Source organism: Humulus lupulus, chromosome X (assembly GCF_963169125.1).
Source record: "Humulus lupulus chromosome X, drHumLupu1.1, whole genome shotgun sequence".
Classification (NCBI taxonomy): Eukaryota; Viridiplantae; Streptophyta; class Magnoliopsida; order Rosales; family Cannabaceae; genus Humulus; species Humulus lupulus.
The window spans coordinates 242,168,350-242,181,730 of NC_084802.1; the positions used below are offsets into that span (position 1 = coordinate 242,168,350).

Below are 13,381 nucleotides of genomic sequence, written 5' to 3' on the forward strand. Positions count from 1 at the left end.
AGAACAACGCATTCTTAATATCAAGTTGATGCAAAGGCCAATTATGAGTTGCTGCCATTGAAATAAACAATCGAACATATATCAAGCTTGCCAAAAAGTGTCTGAATAATCCACTCCATAGGTTTGAGCATAGCCCTTAGCGACAAGATGAGCTTTTAATCGAGCAATTGACCCATCCGGATTAACCTTAACGGTAAATACCCATTTGCATCCAATAGCCCATTTCCCTGAAGGTAAATCGACCAAGTCCCAAGTACTATTGTCATCAAAAGCATTCATCTCTTCTATGATTGCATTATGCCAACCAGGTAAGATATGGCTTTGCGAACCGTTTTAGGAATAGAGATAGAACCGTTTTAGGAATAGAGATAGAATCAAGGGAAGTAATAAAAGAACAAGATGAAGACAACAAGTGATTATAAGAAACAAAAGAAGAAATAGGGTAAGTGTACTGACGTTTACCTTTGCGTAGGGCAATAGGAAGAGCATCATTTGGGACTGGATATGATGACAAAGGAGCAGGTGCAGGACATGAATTAGGAGGTGGACGCCTGGAGTAAACTTGCGTAATAGGAGGCTTGTTTAGAGCTGTGTTTGTGGCTGAGACAGGATCAAAAGATGTGATAGAGTATACCCAGAAATCATCATTCTCCCCTTGACGAGTAGAAATAGGTGAGGATGGAAATGTAAAGTGTATCTTCCATGAAGGTAACATCAATTGAGACGAGATAATTGTTAAGACTAGGACAATAACACCTATCCCTTTCTGAAGATGAGGCTAACCAAGGAATACACACTTATATGACTTTGGATCTAATTTAGTGACTTGCGGAAGAACATTTCGAACAAAATAAGTACTACCAAATATCCTAGGATTAACTGGAAACAATGACTTATTGGGAAAAAGGACTTTATAAAGAATCTCGCCATTAAGAACAGAGGATGACATGCGATTAATGAGACAACATGCTATAGAAACAGCATCAGCCCAAAAAGATTTAGGAACATTCATTTGAAATAAGAGGGCTCGTGCAGTTTCTAGGAGATGTCTATTTTTACGTTCTGCTACACCATTTTGAGATGCAGTATCAACACAAGAAGTTTCATGAAGCATACCATTCTGAACCATATATGAGTGAAATAAAACAGATGTATATTCTTTGGCATTATCACTTCACAAAGTACGAATGGAAATATTAAATTGATTTTTGATCTCAACACAAAATGCACAGAATATTATAAACAACTCAGAATGATTTTTTATTAAGAATAACCAAGTTACACAAGAATAATCATCCACAAAAGTAACAAAATACTTGAATCCAAGTTTAGACAAAATAGGTGAAGGACCCCAAACATCATAATGAACTAATTCAAAAGGAACACTAGCGAATTGACTTTAGGACTCAAACTAAGACGATGGTGTTTGGCAAATTGACACGACTCACAATCTAATGAAGACACCTTCCTATAATGAGGACAAAGCTTCTTGAGCAAAGGAAGAGATGGGTGACCTAATCGACAATGAGCCTTGAAAGCGGAAGTGACACTAGAGCAAGCAATAGAAGTTGATGGCAGTGGGTCAAGAACATAGAGGCCTCCAGACTCATGTCATTTACCAATAATCTTCTTCGACATAAGATCTTGAAATAAACAATAATCGGAAAAAAACGAGATGCAACAGTTAAGATTAAGAGTGAGTTGACTGACAGAAAGCAAATTAAAGGATAAATTAGGTAAATGTAAGACAGAGGACAAAGAAAGCAAAGGGGTAGGATTGATAGTGTCGGATTCACAGTGATTGATTAAGCCAATTACCTCACTATCAATAGAATTCCGAATCTGAAGGAACAATTGAGCATCCTCTCTGAGCCATGTAAGATCCGCTTTCTCCTTCGAATCGTCTTTAGGAGGATCGTTCGTCAAATGATCATCTTTGTCTATGCTCTGTAGATAAAGGCGAACAGTCTTACTCCAATCCAAATAATTCGAACCATGTAGCTTATGATCCGTGATCTCAGACATCACCGGCACCACATCTGTCACAATCAACGATTTGTTCTCAGACATAGAGCCAGATATGCAGAGGAGAACAACCGACGAGAAAACGGCGGCCGAAAATAGTGCCACGCGCGCGATGTCATGCGATGTCAGTTTTTTTGAAGATACTCCATATTTTCCTCCCCATCGCTTCAGGGGGAGCAAACTCATCCAGAGAAACAAGCTCAGTGGTTGTGGGGCACCCTATAGTTAGGATTACCGCTAGATCTTCCTACTCTAACTCCATCTCCTTCTCATTCGAATGTTTCAGTTGTCCCTGAATCTACTCCAGCTCCTCTTCCTAATGGTTCAGTTGTTCCTGGTTCTACTATAGCTCCATCTACTCTCACTCCAAAGAGTCAACCTGATCCAATCATGGAAACAAGGACAAGTCTTCCCGAGTTGAATCAACAACAGCAAGAGCTACGTGTCTACACTAGAAGAAATGTCTCTCAAAGAAATGACCAAGTCATGAATCCTTATCACAGTCAAGAGCCAGATCCAGTGATAGAACCTCCATCTTTAAATGTGTCAGGTAATTATCATTCAAATCCAAATTTTGATCTAGATGTCCCTATTGCGTTGAGAAAAGGGACTAGGTCTTGTACCCAACATCCTATATCCAAGTTTATTTCTTATTCTAATCTATCAACTTCATTCAAAGCTTTCACCTCCAGTTTGTCAAGTGTTCTTATTCTCAGGAATATTGAAGAAGCTCTTGGTGTTCACGAATGGAAAACAATTGTACTTGAAGAGATGAAAGCACTGAAACAAAATAACACTTGGAGCCTAGTGGAATTTCCATCCGATAAAAACATTGTAGGGTGTAAATGGGTGTTTACTATCAAGTATAAAGTCGATGGTTCTATCGAGCGATACAAAGCACGTTTGGTGGCCAAAGGATTTACACGGACTACACTGAAACCCTTGATCCAGTTGCCAAGCTCTACACCATCAGAGTCCTACTCTCACTTGCAGTAAACTTAGACTGGAAATTACATCAGCTTGATGTAAAAAATGCGTTTCTAAATGTTGATCTAGAAGAAGAGGTCTACCTGAGTCGACCCCTAGGTTTTGAAGAAACTCTCAATAAGAAGACTGTTAGCAAACTCAACAAGTCACTATATGGCTTAAAGCAATCCCCTTGAGCTTGGTTTGATCGTTTTTCAAAGGTGGTCAAGAATCTTGGGTACATTCAAGGGCAAACTGATCATACTTTGTTTGTTAAGCACTCAAAGAAAGGGAAAATAACTATCTTAATAGTTTATGTTGATGATATTATTGTTATTAGTGATGTATTGGAGAAATGAATCTTATCAAGAAAATGATGGAAAAGGAATTTGAAGTTAAGGACCTTGGTGCATTAAAGTATTTTCTAGGTATGGAATTTCCAAGGAGCAAAAAGGGTAACACTCTTGACCTCTTAAAAGAAACAGGAATGCTAGGAAGCAAGCCTAGTAAAACTCCTATTGAACTTGGGAACAAAACAAAAATGTTCGAAGGAGATCCGGTTGACAAAGGAAGATACCAGCAGCTGGTTGGCAAGCTTATCTATCTCTCACACACTCGACCAGACATTGCCTTCACTGTTAGTCTCATAAGCCAGTATATACATAGTCCTTGTCAAGGACATCTGAATGTTGTCTATAGAATTTTGAGATACTTAAAGCAAACACCAAGAAAAGAGCTATATTTCAAAAAAACGAGTGATCGAAAAGTCGAAGTTTTCACTAATACTGATTGGGCTGGAGCAATCAACGACAGAAAATCCACATCTGGTTATTGTATTCTCCTATGGCGTAACTTGGTAACATGGCAAAGTAAAAAACAGTCTGTTGTTGCAAGGAGCAATGCAGAAGCAGAGTACAGGACTATGGCACATGGAGTGTGTGAAGTCATTTGGATAAAAAGACTACTTGAAGAGTTGAAGATATAGCTCATAATCTCATTCACCATGACAGAACAAAGCATGTAGAAGTGGATCGACACTTCATTAAAAAGAAGATCGATGGAGGGATTATCTGTATCAAGTATGTGTCTACTAATCAACAGTTGGCTGACATACTTACAAAGGGATTGACAGAACAAGTGTTTGATTTCCTATTAGACAAGCTTGGACTCATCAACATCTACAGTCAAGCTTAAGGGGAAGTGTAGACAAATTTATTAAGGAAATCAAATCAGAATAAAAATCAAATCATTATGATTTGATTACAGCTGTAGGATTTTTATATACATATATACTTTCCTTGTTTATAGGATTTATTTTATTTAGTATTTATGTCTTTTATTCTGTACAACCTATAAATGTACACTATTCTTCTCAAAATCAATATACAAGAATTATTCTCTCATAATATTTTTACAAAAAGTTAGTTGCAAATGTATATTGGGTGGGTATGAAGAAGACCATATGCGAGTTTGTGAAGAGTTGCGACACTTGTCAATGCAACAAACATCTAGCAATGTCACCAGTTAGACTCTTGCAGCCCCTTGCATTACCAAATCAAGTGTGGGACGATTTATCTATGGATTTTATTGAAGGGTTGCCGAAATCAGAAGGAGTGGACACCATTCTGGTTGTAGTTGATAGCTTGACTAAGTATAGTTACTTCATTACTCTTAAACACCCTTTCACCGCTAAGATTGTGGCTGAAGCATTTTTAAAACATATTGTTAAGTTGCATGGCGTGCCGCGTACTATTGTGTCTGATCGTGACAGAGTGTTTTTGAGCCATTTTTGGGCGAAATTATTTTGGCTGCAAGGTACTGATCTTCGCCATAGCACGACTTACCACCCACAGACGAACGACCAATCCGAGGTGGTCCATTGTTGCTTGGAAACTTATCTCAGGTGTTTCACTTTAGGTCAGCCCCATAAATGGGCGAAGTGGATTTCATGGGCTGAGTATTGGTACAATACTAGCTTTCACAACTCTTTGGGTTGTACCCCATTTAAGGTTCCCATTCAAGGTTCTTTATGGCCGAGACCCTCCTCCCTTGGTTCGTTACGCGGAAGGGACAACTTCGGTACTTGCAGTGGAGACTATGTTAGAAGAACGAGACGCGTTCCTTGATGACTTAAAGATGCATCTTCTTCGTGCATAACAAAAGATGAAACACTCAGCTAATACAATACGTAGAGATGTTGAATACCAAGTTGGAGATAAAGTGTTAGTGAAGATTCGACCCTATCGACAGCGCTCTCTAGATTTACGAAAAAATGAGAAGCTAGTTGCCCGCTACTATGGTTCGTTAGAGATATTACAACGCGTGGGTCCAGTGGCATGCAAGCTTAGTTTACCTCCTTCTACTTCCTTGCACTCGGTATTTCATGTTTCTCAGTTGAGGCAAGCCAAAGGCACAACTTATTTCTCCCCCACTTTTCCGCCACAACTAACAGCTGATTTGGAATTCATGGTTGAGCCAGCTGTAGTTTTGGACGTGAGGCATGGAAGATAGCAGAAATTCCATGAGGTGGAGGTGTTAATTGAATGGAAGGACCTGCCTTCTTTTGAAGCCACTTGGGAGAAGTTTGATGCAATCTGAAATCAGTTTACTAATTTTCACCTTGAGGACAAGGTGAAGGTCCTGCAGCAGTAATGATAGACCCCCAATTAGGTACACGTATTCTAGGCGTAATAATAGGGCTGTTTAGGCTGTCTACTTGTTATTGCTAAATCAATTAGAATAAACTGATATCGGCTATATCTGCTATATTTGGTAAGTATGAAATCTAAGAGAATATATTGTCAAGGGATGGGTGTGTGGGAGGTAGGCAATAATCTGATTTGTATGAGCTCTTGCTCTAGGGATAGAACCAGGTCTTTCGAATACCTGGATATTTATCTTTCTGCTATTTTAATCGAATAAAGCACACTCATATTCCTCTCTATTTTCTGTCTGTTGCTACTGCAATATACCGAGGGGTCTATCAGTTTCTAGAAAATCTCTCACTTCCCAGTGCATCTAGAATAACTATTACACTGCCCTGAATCTCTCGTGCCTAGTATAGGTGAACTGTATTGGGGGTCTAACAGGTACACATTAACACACATCAAAAGCAACTACAAGATGCAGAACAGAATTAAAACAGAAATAATTGGACTGGCAAATTAAGAGAATAATGAAAATGATAATAGAAACAAATTGAATTGTAGTCTGAATTTATATTTGGATTTGAGTTCAATAACAATTGAGCCAAAACTATGCTGGCATCACACAGATCACATGTGTGGCCAGTTTAAGGTTCAACTTTTTTCGGTTTCACATTGTACATCTCTCAAAAACCACTTCAGTTGCTCATCATGAAAATCCTGACCAGTCACGGCCTTAACAGTTTACTGTTCAATTGTTAGGTTTAATATGTACCTCTCTCAAAAACTCCTTCAGTTGATCATCATGAAAATCCTGAACAGTCAGGACCTTAACAGCAACATCCTGCATTGCAGCAACAGCATTGATCTTAGCAACTAAGGCCAATATTGCAATTAAAAATGAAGTTGCTAGTAATACGAGTCAGATATTTCAACATTCACTGAAGATAATTTGAAAAAAAGATTATGGCTACATAAACAGCTTTCGGATGTTAATATTTTTTAAAAAAAAAATAAAAGAAAACAAAATGTTGACTTGTATTACAAAGACAGTAATACAAGAGTAAAAAGAACCACTGTAGATATACTAGAGCACTAAATAGGCTAGACACTTATGTTGGATCTGTCTTAAGCACCACACCCCAGTTGACTTGAAGGCCAACTCTTTATGAGTGTATAAATAGATGCACTGCTATGTTCACTAAGGCAGTAAGTACATAATTAGTAGAGAGAGTTGTATCTAAGAAAATGAGAGAACATAGGGAAGTGGAAAGCTTTAAATAAGGAGCTATCCATTCCAACGTGACTTAAAAAAGCGCTAGTACAAGACATAGTGAGAGAGAGAGAGAGTGCAATACAAGTATACAAACAAAATGACATGCACATAGAGATTACAGGAGCAGTGAGGCTCCAAGAGCAAGTGAGTAATTCATAACCGTGCAAGCTTTACCTGGTATATTTTGTACATAGTCTGTGAATATAAAGGATATTGTATGGGCTAACATGTGTTTAAATCGAACCAAAAATCAACAATGTGTACGCAGAAAACTCATTTTCCCTCGAAGTAGATGCTTTTTATTATCTCCTCAAAATAAATGGCTTTTATCATTTATTTCTATTTTGAGCTGAATTCAAAGGAAGTACACAACAAAATGATAGATAGAAGTGGAAAAGGGCAGTTACTAACCGATCCATGCCATTCTGCACGATGCACAGTACCAAATGATCCTAGAAGGGGAAAAAAAACTTTACATGATTACATTTCTGAAAAGAAACTATAAGCAAATCTATGACTATATTTATTTTTTAATAAAGAAAAAAAGTCAAAGGATATACCTGCACCAACACGCTCCTTGATATGCAGTTCATCCCATGAGATCTCAAGCCAGTCCATTGCAAGAGATGGCTCAAGAATCAAGTATCGGGGAATGGTTACACTTATTGCAGGGAATGTACCCTGACTCTCAAGTTCACTGCCAGCCTCCTCCGAATCTGTTTGTCTAGACAAGCTTGCACTTACTGTCAGTTGCTTGACACTATCACTAATCAATTGATTTCCTGATTTGAAGAAACACATTTTTTCTTATCAAGTTTCTATGCAACAAATTTGTCCTATGTCAACTTTAGAATGTACATACTGATGATACAACAACAAGAACTTTAAAAACTTTACCCTGGATAGATGTCATCATGGAGCTCTGAACAACACATTTTTCAGTCCCTTTCAACTCCGAGGACATCAGAGATGATTCCTTTACAATGCTATCTTTATTAACAAGACCACATCTAACACCCACTAAATCTTTGAAAAAATCACTTTCCTGAATTTTCTGACTTTCTGTCCCACGACCTGCAAAGGATTGAGATACACTAATCTTAAATCAATCGAGATAGTTGAGGAAGAGATGAACCAGATTAGATAACATAAGTAAATGCAGGCTGAACAGTGAACATATAATTTCAAAACAGCTCTAAATAGCTAGTACTTCAGTACTTGGTACGAGTACATACATATGACAAGGTCACAATTTGAAATGCAGGGATAATAATCCAGCGCTGTTTTCCTAACAAGCAACTTAGAATTTATGAGGAAAAATGTTGTCTGTTATTCAAGAATTAGTATAAGGTTCTCTTTTAAAAGTCAGCAATTACAACAGAAAAAGAAACTAATTAAAAGCAAATATTTGACAGCTTCTAATTTCTTACTTTCATGATATTTACAGCATTTACTATCTATATTTCCATAAGAAACAGATCCTAGAGTATCCCTTGGATTGTCTAAAATCAAGGCCTTGTAATGGCCAAATTTCCAAACACTCCCTCTCAAGCTGGTTTGAAGATATCTTCCATAGCAAGCTTGCTATTCAACTTGTCAAATTGCTTCTTATGTAGTCCCTTTGTTAGTACATCAGCTAGTTGTTCATCCGTTGGAAGATATGTTATACATATTCCAAAAAATGTTTATCTACTTCTATATGTTTTTGTGCGATTATGAAGAACTAGATTATGAGCTATAGAAATAGCAACTTTTTTGTCAAAGTAGACCTTCATAGGATTAGAGCAAGGTATTCTTAAAGAATTCATTTTATCCACATTACTTCGCAGATTCAACGGGCAACAACTCTAAATTCTACTTCTAGCTACCCCATTTTGTTGTTTACTCCACCATGTAACTAGATTTCCACGAACAAAGGTACAGTAGCCAAATGTTGATCTCCTGTCAATGACACTTCCTGCCCAATTTGCATTTGTGTAGACTTCAACTTGAAGATGTCCATGTTTTATGAAGAGTAGGCCTCTCACTAGATTTCCTTTCAGTTATCTCAAGATCCTATAGACAGCCTCAAAATGCTCCACCCTTGGTGAATGCTTGAACTAACTTACCATGCTAACTGCAAAAGTGATATCAAGCCATGTATGGGATACGTAGATCAATTTCCCTACGAGTCTCTAATATTGTTCCCTATCCTTAACTTCTTCACCCTTTAGCAACTTGTAACTTTTAAGTTAGTCTCAACTGGAATCTCTTAACATCTTACAACCAAGCAAACTTTGTTCCCTATTCTTAACTTCTTCACCCTTAGCAACTTGTAACTTTTAAGTTAGGCTCAACAGGAATCTCTAACATCTTACAACCAAGCAAACTTGTTTCTCTAAGGAGATCAAGAACATATTTCCTCTGACTAATGTACCTTCCTTGGATCTTGCGAATTCTTTTCCAAGGAAATACTTGAGGACTCTTAAATCCTTAATTTGAAACTGCTCTGCAAATCTCTTCTTCAGGGCTGCTAACTCTATTTCACCATCACTAGGTATATTGATGTTGTAGTTGTTTTGGGATTAATTCTTTTAATCTGATTTTATTGAAGAATAGAAAGGCCAATATATAGGCAAATTACAATGTACAAGATAGCTAAAAAAGGAAAGAAATAAATATTACAACCTATGCTTGGCTGTCTAATATTACAACCTATGCTTAGCCGTACAAGACACCCTAAATCTATCACTATTTCTACACTCCCCCTCAAGCTGTGTTGTATATGTTATACAAACCCAGCTTGGAATTAAATTCTTCAAAACTCGTTCTTGGTAGGGCCTTTGTTAGGATGTCTGCAATCTGTTTCTTTGTGGGAATGTAGTTGAGCTCAATAACCTTTGAATTTACTTTCTCAAAAATGAAGTGTCGGTCAATTTCAACATGTTTAGTTCTATCATGGTGAACCGGATTCTTAGCAATGTTGATTGCAGCTTGACTATCACTGTACATCTTAAATGACTCAGGAGAGTCAATTCTCAACTCATTCATTAGCCTTTTGAGCCACATTCCTTCGCATATACCTAAGGCCAAAGCACGATATTCTGACTCTGCACTACTCCTTGAGACCACAGACTGTTTTTTGCTTCGCTAAGTGACTAAATTACCCCATACATAGGTGCAATAACCACTGGTTGATCGTCTGTCGGTCAACTCTCCAGCCCAACTAGAATCTGTGTAGACTTCTAAGTCTCGATTGTTGTGTTTTCTGAAGTGCAAACCAAGACCTGGTGTCATTTTTAAATATCTTAGAATACGACGAACTGCTTCCAAATGCTCCTTGAAAGGATTGTGCATATGTTGGCTTACCACACTGACAAAGAAAGCGATATCAGGTCTAGTATGAGAGAGATAGATTAGTTTCCCCACTAATCTTTGATAACTCCCCCTTTCTACTGGAGTTGAATCCTCACTTCGAATTGCTTTCAAGTTTGGATCCATTGGAGTGTCCACAGGCTTACTCCCAATCATTCCAGTTTCTTTTAAAAGGTCTAGAATATACTTTCTTTGAGATATAACAATTCCATCTTTGGATCGGGCTACTTCCATTACAAGAAAGTATTTGAGGGGTCCTAAATCTTTTATTTCAAACTCTGAGGCAAGAAGTCTTTTGAGATCTGAAATTTCGCATGAATCGTCTCCAGTTAGGATTATGTCATCCACATAGACAATGAGAATTGCCAGCTTCCCTGTTGAAGAGAACTTAACAAACAGAGTATGATCAGCCTGGCTTTGAGTATATCCATGTTTAATAACTGTCTTTGCAAATCTATCGAACCATGCCCGAGGTGACTGTTTCAAGCCATAAAGAGATTTGAGAAGTTTGCACACTACTCGACCACTGGAGTATTTTTTTTCATCCCTGGTGGAATATCCATATAGACTTCTTCTTCGAGTTTCTCATTCAAGAAGGCATTTTTTACATCCAACTGATATAAGAGCCAATCACAATTTACAGCAAGTGATACCAAACTCTTACTGTATTAAGCTTGGCGACGGGAGCAAAGGTCTCCTGATAGTCAATACCATATGATTGAGTGAACCCTTTCGCGACCAACCGAGCCTTGAATCTGTTGATACTCCCATCTGAGTTATACTTAAAGGTAAAAATCTACTTACAACCAACTGTCTGCTTTCCTTGAGGTAACTCAGTGAGAACCCAAGTACCATTTTTCTCAAGAGCATTGATTTCTTCATCGACTGCAATCTTCCATTTAGGATCTTTCAAGGCCTCATAAATGTCTGTAGGAATCTGAATAAGATCAAGGGAAGAGACAAAGGCTCGGTACATAGGTGTTAGTTTCCCATAGGCAACATATTTCTCTATTGGGTGATTAGTACAAGTTCTGACACCCTTTCGAAGAGCAATAGGCAGGTCAATGTCATTAATAGTAGGAGAAACTAACTCATGAGTCATAGAATCCATACCTTCATGATTTTCAAGGTCGCAAGAGCTCGGTTGAGTGTTTGATCAGTCCTTGTCTTGCATGTTGACCTCTATATTCCCAGCTTTTCTCCTGCTATAAACACGAAGTTCTTTGTTACCTATATCAAATTGTGCTTGAGTTTGAAGTGGCAGTACATTTGAGAGAGTATTTGGATTTTCATCGGCGGAAAATGAGGTCGGACTGACTATAGGAAGTGAGGAGGACGGGCTGGAAGTATTTTCTAGGCTGAGATTTGGTTGGATAGGCAAAGAAGAAGGTAAGGGAGAACCAGTTGACTTTGAAAACACAGGTAAGGGTTGAGCAGTTTGATGATGTTCATGTGTGAAGACATTGGGTTGAAGAAATGCAGCCTGATGATCATGAAGAGTTTCCCAGATCTGATATTCCTTTGAATGCTCCCCCTGAATACCAGGTTTGGGAAAGAAAGATTGGTGTTCAAAAAATGTGACATCCATAGTGTTATAAACCCTCTTTGTAATTGGAGAGTAACATTTGTATCCCTTTTGAGTTTTGGAATAGCCGATGATGAGACATTTGTGAGACTTTGGATCAAGCTTTGTTCTTTTGTGATAAAAAAATATAGACAAAGGCAGTACAGCCGAAGACTTTGAGTGGAAGATTTGAGGAGAAAGTTGAGATATGAGGGAATGTCGCAAGTAACAGATTTCTTGGGGTTTTGAATTGTAGTACTCGGCTAGGCATACGATTTATGAGATAGGTGGCTGTGAGTACAACTTCCCCCCAAAACTGTTTCGGAACATTATTTGAAAACATAATTGACCTAGAAACTTCAAGAAAATGTCTATTTTTTCTCTCAGCCACCCCATTTTGCTGTGGAGTATCAACACATGAACTAATATGAACAATCCCTTGCTCTAACAAGTATGGACCAAGAATGGAGTTAAAATATTCCTTCCCATTGTCAGTTTTCAGAATTTGGAATTTTTGGTTGAATTGATTTTGAATCATGGAATGGAAATTTTGAAAGATAGAAGCAGTTTCTGATTTTTCTTTCATGAGAAAGGTCCATGTTGTCCTAGTGTGATCATCGATAAAGGATACGAACCATCTAGATCCATTGATATTTGTTACCCGTGAGGATCCCCAATAGTAGCTACGTTCCACCACCCGTCCTCACCATTTTGGAAAAATTTGACGCTGTTTTTGAGATGCCACAAGGGTTGCCACCCATTTGGTCAAAGGAGCATACTATATGCTTGAAGGAAGGCACAGGACCTATTAGTGTCAGGCCATACCGCTATGCTCAGGCACAAAAAGATGAAATTGAGAGGTTGATGGCGGAAATGTTACAAGCTGGAATAGTCCAACCTAGCACTAGTCCTTTCTCGAGTCCGGTGCTATTGGTGAAGAAGAAAGATGGGAGCTGGAGGTTTTGTGTAGAGTACCGTGCTTTAAATCGAGCTACAGTTGCTGATAAATTTCCCATACCAGTCATAGATGAGTTGCTAGATGAGCTTTTTGGTGCCAAGGTGCTTTCCAAGTTGGATCTCAAATCCAGATATCATCAAATTTGGGTTTGTGCTAGAGATGTGGAGAAGACAGCTTTTCGCACGCATGAAGGACATTACGAGTTCTTGGTCATGCCTTTTGGCTTGACAAACGCACCACTTTCCAAGCCTTAATGAACGAGGTATTCCATGATTTCTTGCGAAAGTTTGTCTTAATTTTCTTTGACGATATTTTGGTGTATAGTCCTACCCTCGAAGAACATCAGCACCACTTGGAGATGGTTCTTGAGTGTTTATTGCACCACCAACTTTATGCAAATCGCAATAAGTGTTTATTTGCTCAAAGTCGTTTGGAGTACTTGGGTCACATTATTTCGACCGAGGGAGTGGCAGCCGATCCACAGAAGATTGCGGCTATGGCTGAATGGCCTATTCCCAAGACTTTGAGGGATTTGCGAGGATTTTTGGGTCTAACAGAATATTATCGGAAGTTTGTACAAGGGTATGGACACA

The 13,381-nt window shown here is 38.3% G+C and overlaps 1 protein-coding gene across 3 annotated transcripts in view; it reads right to left on the bottom strand.

Annotated features, from left to right (window-relative positions):
• Positions 1–13,381, bottom strand: part of LOC133804037 (serine/threonine-protein kinase CTR1) — a 70,026-nt gene that overhangs the window by 14,141 nt on the left and 42,504 nt on the right. For all 3 annotated transcript variants that reach the window (XM_062242184.1, XM_062242183.1, XM_062242185.1), the window contains 4 exons: positions 7,810–7,986; positions 7,473–7,694; positions 7,324–7,364; positions 6,412–6,480 (listed from right to left, as the gene is read on the bottom strand). In XM_062242184.1, coding sequence (XP_062098168.1) covers positions 6,412–6,480; positions 7,324–7,364; positions 7,473–7,694; positions 7,810–7,986 — 509 coding nt within the window. The remainder of the gene's footprint in view (positions 1–6,411; positions 6,481–7,323; positions 7,365–7,472; positions 7,695–7,809; positions 7,987–13,381) is intronic.